Genomic DNA, 18,947 nt, shown 5'->3' on the forward strand with positions numbered 1-18,947 from the left:
AAGGTTGTGAGTGGTAGCCTTCTATTCCGGACCTTGGCCTTCCAGGTGGTCTTCGTACGGATCCATTAGTTCTAACGGAACAGCTTGTGACCCATTTCGCGATGGCATCGGCCTTCAATCCAGCTATGTTCCTCATCTGTAAACAGCAGGCTGAATTCTGTTTTATCCCTTGTGAGACGGAATCCGACAGTGTAACTTTTACTAAATGGAAACTTCTTAGCCCCTGAACCTGATTCCATCTGCAACCAGTTGTTTCAATACCTCAATCCTCATGGTGTCTATCTGTATTTGGCTCAAAGGCATTTTCCCCTCTTAATGGAGAGACAGTATTTTTCCCCATCCTTAACCGCCGCGTGGATTTTTTGTCCCTTGATAGTTACTGGCTCATCGATCTGACCAATGTCCCTTGCAAGTTACTCAAATGGATAGTGGCTCGTCAGCTCAGTTGGGTCCTCAAATCTCGGGATCTTTTATCTACCTACCAGTGCAGCTTTTGGGAGGGACGCTCTATGATCGCTCATCTGCTTAGATTGGAAACTGCAGATTGGCAGGACTTTTCTCAGGATGACCATCTTTTCGCAGTTTTCTTTGATCTTCGTAAGGCGTACTGTCACATCGTACATATGCTCCACGAGTGTGGTCTTCAGGGCCCCCTCCCGATTATCATTCACCGGTTCTTGTCCGTCCGGTCATGCAGAGTTTGGGTTGTCACCATTCTCAGCTATCTGCAGACCCAGGAGAATTGCGTTCCGCAGAGCTTCGTATTAAGTGTACTTCTTCTCGTCGCTATTAATGGACTTGTGGCCTCGACCAGACCATTGGTCACCCTGTTCTATATGTGGACGATTTCTGTATTTGGGCTAGCTCCCACTTGGTGGCCTCTGCAGAGGGTGCCATCCAGTTTGCTTCCACGTGTACACTCTCACACAGTTTCCAGTTCTCCCCCCTTAAGTTGGGGGTGGTGTCTTTCTGTCCCTGCACAACGGTCTGTCTCGATCTGGAGCTCTACGTCGATGCCCAATGCGTGACTGTGCCCCTACCCCCTCCTCCAGTTCCGTTTCTTGGATCTTCTTTTTGACAATAAGCACACTCGGTTGTCCCGTATCTGCCTACTGAAGACTGGCTGTTTCGGTAAACTCATTGTCCTTCACTTCCATGCCCACACCTCTTGTGGTGCATGGATTGACAAGCACTCTTTCTGACGGTGACTATGCTCTAGAGGATATGGATGTCCAGTCAGAGGAAATGGAGAACAAGGAACCGACTAATATTCTCTCTGACCTCCCCGGTAAATCACTGCCTCCGAGGGAGCGAGAACAGAATAACCATCGCTAACCAATGGCTTCCACAGAGACTTCTGTCTTGCAGTGGAACCTAAATACAAATCGGTCACATTTGGAAGAATTGCAGCTCCCGGTCTGGGAGAAACATTTCTGAATTTGCTTACAAGAAACACATCTTAGTCACCGACACATCTGTATTACGGGGCTACCACTCTTACAGGAAGGACGATACTGCTGGAGGCAGGGCTAAAGGTGGAGTGACCGTTTTCCTCGATGACGGATGCCACTTCTCTCCTGTCCCCTCTTACCGTGACCATGCAAGCAATTGCTGTGAAAGTTCTCACACCATTTAATATCACAGTGTGTTCTTTATACTTGCCCCCTAATAATGCCCTTGATGCAGACACACTGATGAAACTCTTCTGTGCATTCCCACGCCCATTCCTCCGTATGGGGGGACTCGGCTACAACTTGCTCCAGGAGTCAGATGATCATGTGACTCATCCATTCTGAGATTATCTGCCTTCTGAATGTGCCTCAGAAGACACACACTTCCACAGCTACAGGGTCTTTTTTAGCCATTGTCCTTTGTTTTTGTTCTCCAGCTATTGCCGATTCAGTTCAGTGGAAAGTGGCTACAGATTTACAGTCTTGTGACCACTTCGCAGTGTGGATCCGACTGCCGACTAGGACGCTGGTGAAAAGGGGACCGTGCAGACGGATGATAAAAGGGCAAGTTGATTACAGTATAGTCGACAGGCTTATTTTTTAACAGGACTGTGCACAAGAGGTGGTGGCCCATATCACTTGTGAGATACAACGGACTGCCGCAGAGTACATCCCCAGGTCTAGTAACCATCTCAGGTGGCGCCCTGTACTTTGGTGGAATGTTGAGTTTCGATTGGGAATCAGGGCCAGAAGAACAGCTGTGTGGAACTTCACTGTCCAACTGCAGAAAACCTTCATGCCTTCAGATCTGGGAGAGCACATGTGGGGTGAGTGATAAAAGAACGGAAGAGGGCTTCCTGGAGGGAATACATGACTTCCATTAATCAGTCCACTTCCACTGCACAAGTTTTGGAATGAGTAAGATGGATTTCAGGTAAGGGTAGTAAGCGTCCCCTTAAGACCTTGTCAAGTAATGGGGCCTGGCGGACACACCAGAAGACATGGCTCAGATTTTAGCTGAACACTTCTTTACTGTTACTACCTCATCCAGACAAGCTCCCGCTTTTCAGGTGTTGTGTAGGACTGCAGAGATGAGGAAGCTCTGTTGTCGGTATCTGGGCCGACACCGTGAAGTTGAGATGGCTGAAAAGGCAAGCTAGACTAACGCAGACGGGCGTGAAGTACTGGAACAGGATACGTAATTAATGTTAGGAAGAAAAGTACGGAGCAGGTTTAATACTTAACTTTACTCATTCCTTGTGGTACATCGATCTTGACGATACACAGAAGACTTTAAGTACAATCACTGTATGGCTAATGTCGCCTTGCTAGTTCGTAGCCATTAACTTAGCTGATGGCTATTCTGTCTCTCGGCTAATGAGAGAGAAAGGCTTCGTACATCTGGTCGGTAGCTAGGTTCTCGTACAACTGGGGCGAGTGCTCTCTCGTATCACGAGACCTGCCTTGGTGGTGGCGCTAGGTCTGCGATTACACAGTGGCGACACGCGGGTCCGACATGTACTAAATGGACCGCGGCCGATTTAAGCTACCACCTAGCAAGTGTGGTGTCTGGCGGTGACACCACATTCCTCCCCCGCAAATCAGCGAACGGTCGTGTGATAAGGCTTCCGCCCGCCGTGGGGAGGACCACATGTTGACGTATGCGATGAGGTGTGGAGCCTAACAACAGGCGAGGCTGTGCCACCCGCACCCGGCCATTCGGTCCGAGGGGAGCTAGGAAACGCCTGAAAAACTAGTCCAGGGTGCACGTCAACATGCGGTGTATGCGCCTGTAAAGAGACAGGAGGGACCGAAGGATCAACCTCCATTGCGTCGGGGTAGCCGACGCGCGATGACGTCATGTGGTCCGGAGCGGGCGGGAGTTCCATGGCGGAGGACAGCTGGTCACGGGAAGCGATTGGCGGCGCGTGACCCTGGGAGGCGCTTGGCGGCTGCAACGAAGCGTCGAATGCGGGCGGCGCCGGCGGGAGAACAAGCGGCGGCGGCGGCAGCGGCTGCTGCTGCTGCGGCGGCGGCGGCGGCGGCGGGTCGCCATGGGGCAAAATGGAAGGCATCGTCGGTAACACCTGGGGATGAGGCGAGCCAGTAGATGGGTCCCCAGGGCGCTGACCGGACGGCACCGTCGCTGAAAGCAGACGGGGAGCGGCAGAACCCGAGCGACGACAGAGGCGCAGCTGATTGAGATGCCGACGCACCTCACCAGAGGCCCCCAAAACCAAATACATCGCGCGGCCGAGGCAGCGAAGAATGCGCCCTGCGAGCCAACGCCGTGAACCTCGATAGTTGCGATAAAATACAACGTCGCCTGGAGCAAAAGCAGGAGTCTGCCGCTGCACAGGAACCTGATGCGGCGGATGCAGCAAAGACATCAAGGTGCGATGAGGACGACCGTGGAGCAACTCAGCCGGCGAGCGACCATCTCGGGGCTGAGAGCGATACGAAGACAAAAAGAGCAACAATGCGTCCTCCCGAAAATGCGACTCTTTCAATTTCAACATCTGTGACTTGAAAGTCCGGACCAATCGTTCAGCGGCACCGTTGGACTGAGGCGAAAACGGCGCGGATGTCAGATGTTGAATACCATTGGCCTGACAGAATGACTGAAATTCTGCGGACATGAATTGTGGGCCATTGTCGGAAACAATAGTCTGCGGAAGACCTTCAATGCAAAAGATAGCAGACAACGCTTGGATGGTGGCGGAGGACGTCGTGGAAGACATCCGGACAACAAAAGGAAAATTACTGAAGGCATCGACCAGAACCAACCATCGAGCATTCCAGAATGGACCAGCAAAATCAATGTGCAAGCGTTGCCAAGGGGAAGTGGCTTTTGGCCACGCAAAGACTTTCTGCGGCGGTGCGGACTGTTGTTCGGCACACGCCGGGCACGAAGAACACATATTCGTAATCGCAGCATCGATTCCGAACCAAGTACAGTGCTGACGAGCAAGTTGTTTCGTTCGCACTATACCGCAATGTCCTTGGTGAAGAAGCCGTAAAACAGAGGACTGTAACGAACGTGGGACCACGACTCTGGACTGATCATTATCAGAACGCAACAACAAAACACCACGTCGAACAAAAAGTCTCTCCTTCTGAGCAAAAAATCGGCGAACCAACGGATCCTCGATCCGAGACTTTGACAAAGGCCATTGCGTAGTTTTGGCAACAAAACGTAAAACAGTAGCAAGGACAGGGTCAGCAGCTGTGGCTGTAGCGACACGACGAAAATCAATCGGAAACGATTCGACCACTTCATCGGTTTCCGAATCAATGAACATGCAAGCAAGTTCGGAAGAATCGAATGCTTTATCCTCAGCAACAGGCAAACGGGACAACGCATCGGCGTTTCCGTGCTTAGCAGTGGACCGATACAAGATATCGTAGCGGTACTGCGAGAGGAAAATAGACCAGCGAATGAATTTCTGCGCTGTACGTGGAGGTACAGGCTTGGTCGGATGAAAAAGCGATGTCAAAGGTTTGTGGTCTGTGATGATGGTAAAGTGACGACCATACAAGAAATCATGGAACTTAGTAACACCAAACACGAGAGCCAAAGCTTCTTTCTCTATCTGTGAATAATTTCTTTGCGCAGACGAGAGCAATTTGGACGCAAAGGCAATAGGGCGATCATGGGAGCCACCTTTGTGCGCAAGCACAGCACCGATCCCGAAATCCGATGCATCTACCATCAACAAAAGGGGTTTCCGGGGATCGAATGGCGTAAGGCAAGTATTAGAAAGCAACGCCGATTTCAACTGGCGAAAGGCGCGTTCACATTCCGTCGTCCAGACGAACGGAACACCTTTACGGCGTAAGCGATGAAGCGGAGCTGAAATGGAAGAGGCATTGCGCACATATTTATTGTAATAATTAATTTTACCCAACACACTCTGTAGCTGTTTCACATTTTGAGGGGAAGGCAATTCTTGTATGGCACGGCTGCCGCTCTTTACCTTGAATTCTGTAGGCTGCTAGATGAAAGTTGAACTGGGGAGACCACTCGTGCCAGGTCTCATCGGCTGCCACGTATGGTCGAAAGGGAGGTGCAACAGCGTTTAGTGGCAGCGGTAGCGAAGAAGCGGCGGCGGCCGCATCGGTGTGCAGCGCACGTTGACCCTGGACGAGCTGTCCAAGGGCATCCAGTAACGCCTGCGTCTGCTGATTCTGCAAGCGATAAAATTCGGACAGTACATCTGGAGAATGTGGCGAAGCCATGACACAATTAAATGTAAGCAATCAGAAAGAACTCTTTTCCCTCGTCGCCAATGTTGTGTCGGTATCTGGGCCGACACCGTGAAGTTGAGATGGCTGAAAAGGCAAGCTAGACTAACGCAGACGGGCGTGAAGTACTGGAACAGGATACGTAATTAATGTTAGGAAGAAAAGTACGGAGCAGGTTTAATACTTAACTTTACTCATTCCTTGTGGTACATCGATCTTGACGATACACAGAAGACTTTAAGTACAATCACTGTATGGCTAATGTCGCCTTGCTAGTTCGTAGCCATTAACTCAGCTGATGGCTATTCTGTCTCTCGGCTAATGAGAGAGAAAGGCTTCGTACATCTGGTCGGTAGCTAGGTTCTCGTACAACTGGGGCGAGTGCTCTCTCGTATCACGAGACCTGCCTTGGTGGTGGCGCTAGGTCTGCGATTACACAGTGGCGACACGCGGGTCCGACATGTACTAAATGGACCGCGGCCGATTTAAGCTACCACCTAGCAAGTGTGGTGTCTGGCGGTGACACCACAAGCTCAGTTTCTTCTTGCATAATGAGGAAGACTAAAACTTTCCATTCTTCATGTGGGAATTTGATTCAGCTTTGTCTGCAGCCAGAGACAGTGCTCCAAGATCTGATGGGATCCATTATGCCATGCTTCGTCAACTGCGCCCTGAAGTGAAAGAACAGCTCCTCTCTTGTTTCAATCGGATCTGGTTTGATGGACAGTACCCCACGACTTGGAAAGAGGCAATATTAATTCCATTCTGGAAACCAGGTGAGGACCGTAGCTCCCCTAATAGTTACTGGAGTGACACCCTTACCGGTTGTAGGGTAAGACTCTTGAACGCGTGTTCATCCGCCTCCTTGTCAGACTGCTCGAATCCCAAAGTCACCTGAAACGCTCCCTGTGTGGTTTCAGGCACTACCATTCCACCCTTGACAACTTAATTCTACTAGAGACGTCAATGCAGGAGTCCTTGTTATGCCAAAACAATTTGATTTGTGTGTTTTTTGACCTTGAATAAGCATATGACACTATTTGAAGGTACAAGATCCTTTGCCAACTTCACAAATGGGGACTATGTGGGTGCCTGCCGCTTCTGATCTAATCCTTTCTCGAGGACCGGCATTTTTGTTATCACGTTGGTGATGCCATATCTGACTGCTGTGTTCAGGAGAATGGTGTGCCCCAGGGCAGTGTCCTCAGTATCACATTGTTTGCCGTCGCTATCGATGACATTTCCACTGCAGTCAAGAGCCCTGACAAATGCTCTTTGTTTGTGGATGACTTGGCAATCTTCTACGCTTCCTCTGATCTCACAATGACAACGAGGCAGCTACAGCTGACCATGGGGAGCCTGGAAACCTGGGCCCGGACAACTGGTTTTCAGTTCTCACCCGAGAAGACTGCATGCGTCAATTTTAACTCTGCTCGTCAGTTTCAACCAACTATTGCCCACAATATTTTAAGTTTTCAAAACACTGTGCGCTTTTTGGGTTTATCATTTGACTCAAAATTAACTTGGCTCTCACACATGGAAGATCTTGGAACAAAGAGCTTCCAGTCACTGAATATTTTGAAATGCCTTAGTGGAGAAACATGGGTGCTGACAGGTCCCGCCTCCTGCAGTTTGCTGGCCGCGGTTCTAGGTGCGCAGTCTGGAACCGTGCGACTGCCACGGTCGCAGGTTCGAATCCTGCCTCGGGCATGGATGTGTGTGATGTCCTTAGGTTAGTTAGGTTTAAGTAGTTCTAAGTTCTAGGGGACTGATGACCACAGCTGTTAAGTCCCATAGTGCTCAGAGCCATCCTGCAGTTTTATAGGGCATTTGTTTGATCACGCTTAGATTATGGCAGCGTGGTCTACGGATCGGCCCATCCTTCCTACCTTACGATGCTAGGTGCTGTCCACAATCAGGACATTCAGATATCGATTGGGTCCTTTTGAACCAGCCCAGTTCAATCTGTAAACAGAGGCTGGTGAACCACAACTCTGAATTTGGCGACGTATCTTTTTGGGTCGACAGGTGCTGAAAATCTCAGCTTCATCTCAGTCATTCACATTTAGTTCAGTGGTCCAACCCACCTTTGAACGACTATTCAGGAATGAGCCCCATGTAACTAAACCATTTGGTATACGTGCTACAGACTGTCTCAAAGATCTGGATCTCTTTGGCATCAAAATACACAGCCAGGGATGGAACACATTGCCGCCTTGGTGTCTTCAGAGGCCCAAAGTGATTTTGGCATTGTAGAAGAAAACTTGTACTCCAGATTTTGTTTTTACATTTTAGTTTTTGTCCATTTTAAGTACGTACCACAGTTTTATAATTGCTTGTACAGATGGATCCCAGCAAGAGAATGCTCTCGGTTGTTCTGCTGTTTTCCCTGATAGGATTTTGATGGCACTCAAGGGGGTTCAGAGATCACTGTACAAGGCTCCGTGCAAGGCACCCCACTGTCTTATAAACCTCGTGCAGTCGAGGAGACTCCCACCGTGGGGCACTCTCCTTCCACATCTCCTGGTGAGAAAAACTACTTTGATATTGGCCTTACTGAGTTGGCCCACATTTTTTATTCAGTAAAGAGCCACCCTTCCCTCTCCCCGCCCCTTTTGTTCAGGGCATCTGCTCACGGTCATCTGTATTTTGTCGAACTGACCCTGCCCTTTTGGCCCTTCGCACTATGAGGTGCATTCAAGTTCTAAGGCCTCCGATTTTTTTTTTCTCCAGACTGGAAAGAGATAGAAACAGTGCATTGTTTTAAAATGAGGCCGCGTTCATTGTCAATACATCCCAGAGATGGCAGCACCGTATGGCAGATGGAATTTTACCGCCAGCGGTGAGAATGAGAACTGTTTTAAATACTTAAAATGGTGACGTTTTCCTTACTTGAACAGCGTGCAATCATTTGTTTTCTGAATTCGCGTGGTGTGAAACCAATTGAAATTCATCGACAGTTGAAGGAGACATGTGGTGATAGAGTTATGGATGTGTCAAAAGTGTGTTCGTGGGTGCGACAGTTTAATGAAGGCAGAACATCGTGTGACAACAAACCGAAACAACCTCGGGCTCGCACAAGCCGGTCTGACGACATGATCGAGAAAGTGGAGAGAATTGTTTTGGGGGATCGCCGAATGACTGTTGAACAGATTGCCTCCAGAGTTAGCATTTCTGTGCGTTCTGTGCACACAATCCTGCATGACGGCCTGAAAATGCGCAAAGTGTCATCCAGGTGGGTGCCACGAATGCTGACGGATGACCACACGGCTGCCCGTGTGGCATGTTGCCGAGCAATGTTGACGCGCAATGACAGCACGAATGGGACTTTCTTTTCGTCGGTTGTGACAATGGATGAGACGTGGATTCCATTTTTCAATCCAGGAACAAAGTGCCAGTCAGCTCAGATTCACCGCCACCAAAAAAATTTCGGGTAACCGCCAGTGCTGAAAAAGTTCTGGGACAGCGAGGGTGTAATCCTTACCCATTGCGTTCCAAAGGACACTACGGTAACAGGTGCATCCAACGAAAATGTTTTGAAGAACAAATTCCTTCCTGCACTGCAACAAAAACGTCCGGGAAGGGCTGCGCGTGTGCAGTTTCACCGAGACAACGCACCCGCACGTCGAGCTAACATTACGCAACAGTTTCTTCGTGATAACAACTTTGAAGTGATTGCTCATGCTCCCTACTCACCTGACCTGGCTCCTAGTGACTTTTGGCTTTTTTCGACAATGAAAGACACTCTCCGTGGCCGCACATTCACCAGCTGTGCTGCTATTGCCTCAGCGATTTTCCAGTGGTCAAAACAGACTCCTAATGAAGCCTTCGCCGCTGCCATGGAATCATGGTGTCAGTGTTGTGAAAAATGTGTACGTCTGCAGGACGATTACGTTGAGAAGAAACACCAGTTTCATCAATTTCAGGTGAGTAGTTAATTAGAAAAAAAATCGGAGGCCTTAGAACTTGAATGCACCTCGTAAATGTGCCCTCCCACGTTTCTTTTCCCAGGTGTCAGGGGTCATCTCTCGTGCACTCTCATGTCCGTCCTTGTTTTTTTTTCGTATGAAAATTTTGTCCTCATGGAATTAAGTACCTGAATTTCCTTCTGGAATTGCAGTCCCTCGGGTAGCACAAACACTGGTTCAAAAGGCCCTCAGTGTTACCTCCAGGATGGCCAAGTTTTCTCCCCCTTTTCCTTATGTTTTTCCTGTTGCATAGCATGAGATTTTTAAGTTAGTGATGATGATGCAGCCATGTATGTTACTAGAAGTAGAGATTATTTTGTTTTGTTTCCTCTTCTATTCTATTATCTTCGTCTGGTGTCTTTCATGTCGTCACGATCACAGTACGGTGTGGGGATTGGGGGGGTGGGCGGTGGTGCCAGAGTCCCTGTCAGGCAGAGTGCCTCTAGATTGCCTTTCGGTCTCGCGTGCCCTCGTTTCCCACATCCTGTTTCTGACCCTTGGTGCCGCCTCAACATTCCTTCTATCTCTTTGTTTGCCTGCTTTCCTTTCCCATCAGCTTAATCTCTACCATCTTGGATTGTGGGACTGATGACCTTGCTGTTTCCCACCCCCTCCCCTCCCCACGCCTCCCAATCACCAGAAGCAGTGGAATTCCACCCTGCTCTGCTCACTGATTGTGCACAAACATCTTTCCCGCAACCTCCGTGTCCTCTGTTCTGCCTCTCCCTCCCAATAAAAAAATGCTACGCCCTCGTACACTGCGCACAGCTCTGCTACCTGCCGAAAAGACCTCATAGGCCCGCCTGCACGCTCTCGCATCTCTGCAGAGGTACAGCGTCTCGTGTCGACGTGAGGACGAGTGGTCGGAAGTGACAGACAGTGAGCTCAGTCTAGTAAAGCCCACGACACGGTCGTGACGTACCTCTTCCGGCCGCTTCGACGGACTGAGGATCTCCTTACTCGTCTTCACGTAGACTCAGCCCTGTGATGCACAGCTTCTTGCTCTGGGCAGAGGACACTGCGATGTGCAGTGCTCGTGGTGTACAGACCACTATTTGCCACATTTTGTTAGTCTGAATTTTATTTTCCTATCGGAGGGTAGCGACAGATTTGCCGGCAGACCTGACCTCTATTTTAAGTGTCTTTCCAATAAATATGCTTAGAGTTTTAAAGTTTTGTGAAATGCCCAACATATTTTCCCAAGATTTGAGGGAGATGGTCTTAATGTGTTGTCATGGTGACTGGCTTACCCATGGTTCTGTAAGTGGTCAGCTGGGCATATTTGCCTGTGCTGTTGTTGTGGATCCTCTGTTATTTGTGTTTTAATTGCTAGTATAGCACCTTTCACCCTCTCTCCATTTTCTTGAGGTGTGAGACAGAGTGGTTGTGTGAGTGAGGTAGGAGTGGATGCACAAATGCCATTTTGGATGTTTTATTCTCACTGTGTGCAACAATTTTAACCATGTTCATTCCTTTTAAAATGTGCCAGGGTGCTGGTAACCTTGCCATTGAGTGCCTGTAAAGTCAGATTACACGCACGCACCCACATATACGCACGCACATATACGCATGATGTGTGTGTGTGTGTGTGTGTGTGTGTGTGTGTGTGTGTGTGTGTGGGGTACTCAATATCTGAAGGATTTGTCTGAAGACTGTCAGTGGAGGCCGCAGAGAGATGTGGCTATTCAAAAGGAGTCAATATGGAATAAGTTAGAGAGGCCCTGTTTTAGTGTATCCTTGTGATGTAATCCTTAAAACTTGTATATTTATGCAATGTTGATCCATTATTGATAATGGTTAAACCGATTGGAAGAGACAATAATTATGGTTTCAGCAACCGGATGCACCTGCAGTAATCTGAGTCTTCTGTAAAGCCGAATTGTCTGTCACTTTGTGGACGGCTGTGCGGCGCGGCGGGAATGGCAGAGGACAGATCCGAACGGGGCGAACCTCCGTCGAAGGTCCAACGTGACGGCGAGAGACCAGAGAGGGAGGTAGCGGTCGATGTGCACGGTATAAATATTAACCGGCTACCAGATGAAATAATGATCAATATATTTTCCTCCCTCGGCTTTAACGAGCTCATAGACATTGTACAAAATGTTTGCTTGCGTTGGAGGCGACTGGCACATGACCCGACACTCTGGCTTGACAAGGAGTACATCGTCAGGGGAAGGTAAGTGGAGGTGCTGGCAGTTACCGTTCCGGTCGACTTTAGTCTGAATACTGCAAGTTCTCTTTTGTTTTATTAAATTTCAGTTTGTATTCGTACGACTAAATGACCGCTGGTTGTTTTGTATTTTAACTATGTTTCACCTTGTACATATGTTCTACACATTAAAACTGTATCATCAGAAATGATAGCAAATAATGAAATTTTACTTTTTGTGTATGTACGGTACTCGCTTAGCACCCACTCCTTTGCTCGTGTGGACTGTTAAGGTAAGCGCATTTTTTTTCTTATTTAATGGAATGTCTTTGCTGTCACAAATTACATCAGATTCTAAACTTTTCACTCTAATTGAGGCTGTACAAGTGTTATATTTCCTGAATGTATTTCTGACAAGAAATGAGGGGTTTTCCTCAATTGAGCCTTTTGATTTCTTGTGACAATATTTCGTCTCCTAACACATATTTGTTTGTATCCGGCTGAAAAGTGAAACATGAATTTCCATAGACTTAGTGTTAAAATTTTTTTCATTTAAGAAAATATTTTCTAAAAAATTATCTTTTCATTAATTCAACCCCTTTACGATTGAATTTCCAAAAGCGGTAAAACGTGTTTTTTTTATTTCTAACTATGAAGCCAAATACAAATTTTTATTGATTTATCTTAATCTCCTTGCATAACGAAATATTAAAAAAATTCATCACGTGTTTTGCTCCCTTGGGGGTGGAATTTTGAACAGTCCTCTCGTAAATGACACACACAGAGCAAGGTCCACACATTCTCCAAATTTTAAGTTTATATCCTTAGTGGTTTGGGTTGGGCAGTGATGAGTCAGTGAATCAGCACGGGCCTATTTCACTCCCATAGTAGTTAAATTTTCAAAGACAGTGAAACACGGTGGTTTTTTAACTGAGTAGCCAAATATCAGTTTTCAAAGATTTAGCTATAAAAATGCATTGCTGTTGTAGTCTTCACTCTGAATACCGGTTTGGTGCAGCTCTCCATGCTACTCTATCTTGTGTGTGTTTCTTCATCTCTGTGTAGCAATACGAGGGGTACCAAATTTGTTACAAAAGTCAGTAAATTACTCAGCGGACAGTATTTTTCAGTAAAGGTATTTCGTTCATTCCAGGCAAGTGTCGATTCGTTAAGTCATCGTCCAGACACAAGTTGACTGTAATCTGAATCTGTTTTAGCAAACTAATAATTTCTCTCAGGCAATAAAATTTTATTGATTATGAAATAAAAGCTCTTGAAGTTTATACAGAATTGGAAATGTTTGATTGGTAATTCCATACCTTAATTTATTTATTTAATATAAAGGTATTTTGAATTTTGTATGCATAAAAAAAGTGTGAATTCATGTGCGGCTTTTACTCGGAGACGAGTTACCAGTTAGAGTGCTAAAAGTGCGCATGTACAGTTCGCTGACCTATGTGGTGAATTTCATTTTGTGATCATGACCCAAATGGAGAGTAAATCCAGTTTCATTTAAACTTTATGTGAGATACACACATCACGTTATTAAAAGAGAGTCGTTTAGCCCATTAGGGAAAACTGAAACCTGCGCACTCGATTTGAAATATGTTACGTGCCAGTGCGTGATCGAGCTGTCCAGTAAATGGTGTACAATAGTTACAAATGTGTTTGGACTTACTGCACAAAGTTGGAAATTAATTTTGAGACAAGTGCCGATTTTGACAATAAATGAACCGAAAGTTTATTCAAAATATCAAGGTCTAGTTTTAATTGAGACATGTATCACCATGTTGATTACGTTGCCTAGCAACAGTGTAAAGCAGCTTAATTCATTAGAACGATTTGTGATCGCATGATAGTATGAGAGTGTTTTTCTTTCCCCATAAGTGCCAATAAACCTGCAGTCTCAAGAGCTAAATTATTAACAGTTGTGTAACTTCATTAATTGTCCTACACCTCTACAGAACTTGTATCGTCTCTTCACAAGAGGTCTCAAGAAACCAGGATAAACAAAAAGAAGAAAAAGACTACAGAAGAGGCATCAGTATATCCGTATATCTACTGCACCCTACATCTTTCTGAATCTGCTTATTGTATTAACCTCTCGGCTCCCTCTACGATCTTTACCCCCCACACTTCCCTCAAATACTAAACTGATCTCTCAGAATGTGTCCTATCAGCCAATCCCTTCTTTTTGTCAAGTTGTCTCACTAATTCCTGGTCTACCCAATTCCATTCAGTACCACCTCATTAGTTGCACGATTGACCTATCTTATCTTCAGCATTCTTCTGTAGCACCACATTTCGAGAGCTTCTATTATCTTTTTCTCTGAACTGTTTATCGTCCACTTTTCATTTCCACACATGGTTACACTTAAATCTATATTCCGTGTTAACAAAATTCTCTTTTTCAGAAATGCATTTCATGCCATTGCCAGTCTTCATTTTATATTCTCTCTGCTTTGACCATCATCAGTTATTTTGCTACCCAAATAGTAAAATTCTTCTACTACTTTGTGTCTCATTTTGTAATCTAATTCCCTGAGCATCGCCTGATTTAATTAGACTACATTCTATTATCCTCGTTTTGCTTTTGTTGACGATCATTGTATATCCTCCTCTCAAGATACTGTCCATTCACTTCAACTGCTCTTTCACGTCCTTTCCTGTCTTTGACAGAATTACAATGTCATGGACACAACTCAAAGTTTTCACTTCTTCTGCCTGAATATTAGTTTGTACTCCAAATTTTTCTTTTGTTTCCTTTACTGAATAACATCGGGGATAGGCTACAACCCTGACTCACTCCCTTCTCAACCACTGCTTCCCTTTGACACACCTGGACTCTTATAACTGCTATCTGGTTCCTGTGCAAATTGTAGATAGCCTTTCGCTCCCTATATTTTACCCCTGCTAACTTCAGAATTTCGACTAGTATTCAAGTAGTGCTCGGGTAGCTCAGTTGGTAAAGCATTTGCCCCCGAAAGGCAAAGGTCCCAAGTTCGAGTCTCGGTCCGGCACACAGTTTTAATCTGCCAGGAAGTTTCTTAGTATTCAAGTAAACATTGTCAAAGGCTTTCTCTAAGTCCACAAATGCTATAAATGTAAGTTTGCCTTTCCGTAACCTGTCTTAAAAGATAAGGGATCATTACCTCATGTTTTCGTTCATTTCTCCAGAATCAAAACCGATTTTCCCTGAGGTTTGCTTCTACCAGTTTTTCCGTTCTTCTGTGGAAAATTTGTGTTAGTATTTCGCAACCATGACGTATTAAATTGATTATTCAGTAATTTGCACACCTGTCAACAACAGCTTGCTTTAGAATAGGAATTATTGCATTCTTATTGAAGTCTGGGGTATTTTGCCTGTCTCATATATCTAGCACACCAGATGGAAGAGTTTTGTCATGCCTGGCTCTCCCAAGGCAATCGGTGGTTATCGAGGAATTCTATCTACTTCCATGGCCTTTTTTTGCCTTAGATATTTCAGAGCTTTGTCAAATTCCTCTTGCAGTATCATATCTCCCATCTTAGTTTCATCTGTGTCCACTTCCCTATGTATAATATTGCTTTAACGTTCATCTTCATTATATATACTCCATCAATCTTGCAGCTTTCCCGTTTTTTCTTAAGTCTTGTTTACCATCTGAGCTTTTGATATTCATGCAGGTGGTCCTCTTTTCCCTGAATGCCTCTTTAATTTTCCTGCAGGCATTATCTGTCTAGTGAAAAACACTTCTGAATCCTTACATGTGTTGTCTGGCTATTCCTGCTAGCAATTTTGCACTTCCTGTGAATCTCAATTTTTAAACGTTTGCATTTCCTTTAATCTCCTTCATTTGCTGAATTTTTAAATTCTCTCTTGTCGTCAATTAAATTCAATATCTCTTGGTTATACAAGGATTCCTACTAGGCCCTTTTGCTGTAGCTATTTGAGCCCCTGCTGCCTTCACTATTTTCTCTTAAAACTATGCATTTATAGTCAACCATTGTATATTGCTCCCTCTGAACGTCTCAGCAACCTGTGGTTCTTTCAACTTATCCAGGTTCCTTCTCCTTAATTTCTTACCTTTTACCAATTTATTCAGTTTTAATCTACAATTCATAACCAATAAATTGTGGTCAGAAACTAAATCTGCCCTTGAAATGTCTTAAGAGTTTAAAATCTGGTTTCTAGATCTCTGTCTAGTCGTCATATAATCGATCTGAAACCTTCCAGTGCTCCAGGTGTCTTCCATGTATACAACCTTCTTTTATGATTCTTCAACAAAGTGGTAGCAATGATTAAATTATGCTCTGTGCAAAATTTTACCAGGTGCCTTCTTCTTCCATTCTTTTCTCCTAGTCCATATTCATCTACTTTTCTCCTTCTCTTCGTTTTATGACTATTGAACTCCAGTCCCATATCATGATTAAATTTTCCTGTCCTTTAACTATATGAATAATTTCTTTTATCTCATTGTATATTTCTTCAATCTCTTCATCTGCAGAGCTAGTTGGCATGCAAACTACTTCTGCTGTGGTAGATGTAGCTTCGTGTCTGTCTCGGCTATGATAATACGTTCACTATGCTGTCCATAGTAGCTTAGCCGCATTCCTATTTTCTCATTCATTATTAACCTTCTCCTTCTGGTCAGGTGAATACAGGGTTATAAATACAAAATAGAAATGCATACACAATGAAATACAGGGTGAGCACAGTCTTGCCCTAATTATAAAAATTTATAACAGAATAACTGTTTGACATAATAAGTTACATTTGATGCTGTTACATAGGTTAGTGTTACTAGTTTTTTTAAAGACCACTTACGTTAGTAAACCTCAATGTGTGCTCCCTTGGTAGCTCGGAGAATGTCGAGGCGATATTCCAGATCCCGCCAGGTGTTTCGTAACGTGTGTTCTGTCACAGTACCCACAACAGCTTGTATCCTAGCCTTCAGTTTGTCGTCATCAGCAACTGGTGTGACGAAGAGATGCCTTGATATAGCCCCATCAAAACAAAAGTCAAGGGGTGTAATGTCTGAAGAGGGGAGTAATGTCTGGATCGGTGGATTGGAAGGAATGGTCAAACACCCTGGCCACCCCGCTCTCCAAACATTACGCCCCTTAACTTTTTTAATTCTGGGGCTATATCAAGGACAGCGCCTTCGTCACACCAGCTGCTGACGTCGACGAACTGAAGGCTAGGATACAAGCTGCTGTGGGTACTGTGACAGAGCACTCATTACGAAACACCTGGCGGAAAATGGAATACCGCCTCGACATTCTCAGAGCTACCAAGGAAGCACACGTTGAGGTTTACTAACATAAGTGGTCTTAAAAAAAAAACTTAATAACACTAACCTATGTAATGGCATCAAATGTAAATTATAATGTCAAACGGTTATTCTGTAATAAATTGTTATTATCAGGGCAAGACTTTGTGCTCACCTAGTATATTCATAAGACACTTAACCCCTGCTTTTACTTGCTTAGGGGTCGTACTTAATAGTGAAACAGTTTTATTTATTTTCAAAAAATCTTTCACTCCCAATAGGGGTAAATTTTTTTTTTCAAAACTTCTGAAACACAAATCTCTGACTGAGAAACAAGTGCCTTAAGAGCAACAAATTTTCAGAAAACCTTTCGCCACCTATTTCGTCCCCCTTAGGGGTGGAATTTCAAAAACTCCCTTGTCAAATAATGCCTACAATATAAGATCAACATCCTCTTCAAATTTCAAGTTTCTATTCTGTGTGGTTGTGACCGGGTGATGATGATTCAGCGAGTCATTCTATCAGTACATTGCCTTTTGTATATAGAGATAATGGGAAGAATACGTGACGATTAAATTTACCCTTGATGCGGGGCTGTACAGGATGCGACATTTAGTGCGCACAGCAGCCATTATGGCATCAACAATGGCTCTGAACTGGTTCGGCACTGAATCAGCTGAGCTTGAATAAGAGATACGGGTGCATCAGTTGTAGAGACGTGAGCCAGTCGGTGTGGCCGTGCGGTTCTAAGCGCTTCAGTTTGGAACCATGTGACCGCTATGGTCGCAGGTTCGAATCCTGCCTCAGGCCTGGATGTGTGTGATGATGTCCTTAGGTTAGTTATGTTTAAGTAGTTCTAACAAGGGGAAGCCGCCATTTGTGAAATTCAGATTCGGTTCATACTGCGCATAACAAAAGCTCATGGCCAGAGGTGTAATGTGGCAAAGCACCAAGATGCACTTCTCAGCCATTGTTGAGAAAATCGACAGTTAAAAGAAACCGTTGCGGTGAAATACTCTCTATGATTAATAATTTTCTATAGCGTTGTGGCGCAGCAGTAAAGGCTCGGGTTTGTAATCCGAAGGTCGCCGGATCGAATCTTGCGCCATGCTACCATTTTTTTTAGTATTTGTTTTTTGTAATTAAAATACGTCTTCCGTTAACTATACGTGGTAAACATAATGAAGACAATTAATAACATTTGTGAAATACAACTTCGTTTGCGGAAAACATAATCATGTTCGAAGTCGCCAGTTTTTCCACGACAAACGACTTTCAACAACTTATTATATGCATAATTGTTGTAACTGATTGCCGGGTATATATATATATATATATATATATATATATATATATATTTTTTTGTGTGTGTGTGTGTGTGTGTGTGTGTGTGTGTGTGTGTGTGTGTGTGTGTGTGTGTGTGTGTGTGTGTGCGAGTGTATACCCGTCCTTTTTTTCCCCTAAGGTAAGTCTTTCCGCTCCCGGGATTGGAATGACTCCTTACTCTCTCCCTTAAAACCCACATCATTTCGACTTTTCCCTCTCCTTCCCTCTTTCCTGATGAGGCAACAGTTTGTTGCGAAAGCTTGAATTTTGTGTCTATGTATGTGCCTGTTTGTGTTTCTATCGACCTGCCAGCGCTTTCGTATAGTAAGTCACATCATCTTTGTTTTTATTTTTTTACATTCCACGTGGAAAAATATATCTAAAAACACAGATGATGTGACTTACCGAACGAAAGTGCTGGCAGGTCGATAGACACACAAACATACACATGAAATTCAAGCTTTGGCAACAAACTGTTGCCTCATCAGGAAAGAGGGAAGGAGAGGGAAAGACGAAAGGATGTGGGTTTTAAGGGAGAGGGTAAGGAGTCATTCCA

The 18,947-nt window shown here is 45.0% G+C and overlaps 1 protein-coding gene across 1 annotated transcript in view; it reads left to right on the forward strand.

The window, feature by feature from the left end:
* Positions 1 to 18,947, forward strand: part of LOC124552678 — a 164,708-nt gene that overhangs the window by 5,679 nt on the left and 140,082 nt on the right. Inside the window, exon 2 of the mRNA XM_047127000.1 lies at positions 11,499 to 11,840. Within this exon, the coding sequence (XP_046982956.1) occupies positions 11,584 to 11,840 (257 nt within the window). The 5' untranslated portion in view covers positions 11,499 to 11,583. The remainder of the gene's footprint in view (positions 1 to 11,498; positions 11,841 to 18,947) is intronic.

The sequence above is a fragment of the Schistocerca americana genome, chromosome 10 (assembly GCF_021461395.2).
Source record: "Schistocerca americana isolate TAMUIC-IGC-003095 chromosome 10, iqSchAmer2.1, whole genome shotgun sequence".
NCBI lineage: Eukaryota > Metazoa > Arthropoda > Insecta > Orthoptera > Acrididae > Schistocerca > Schistocerca americana.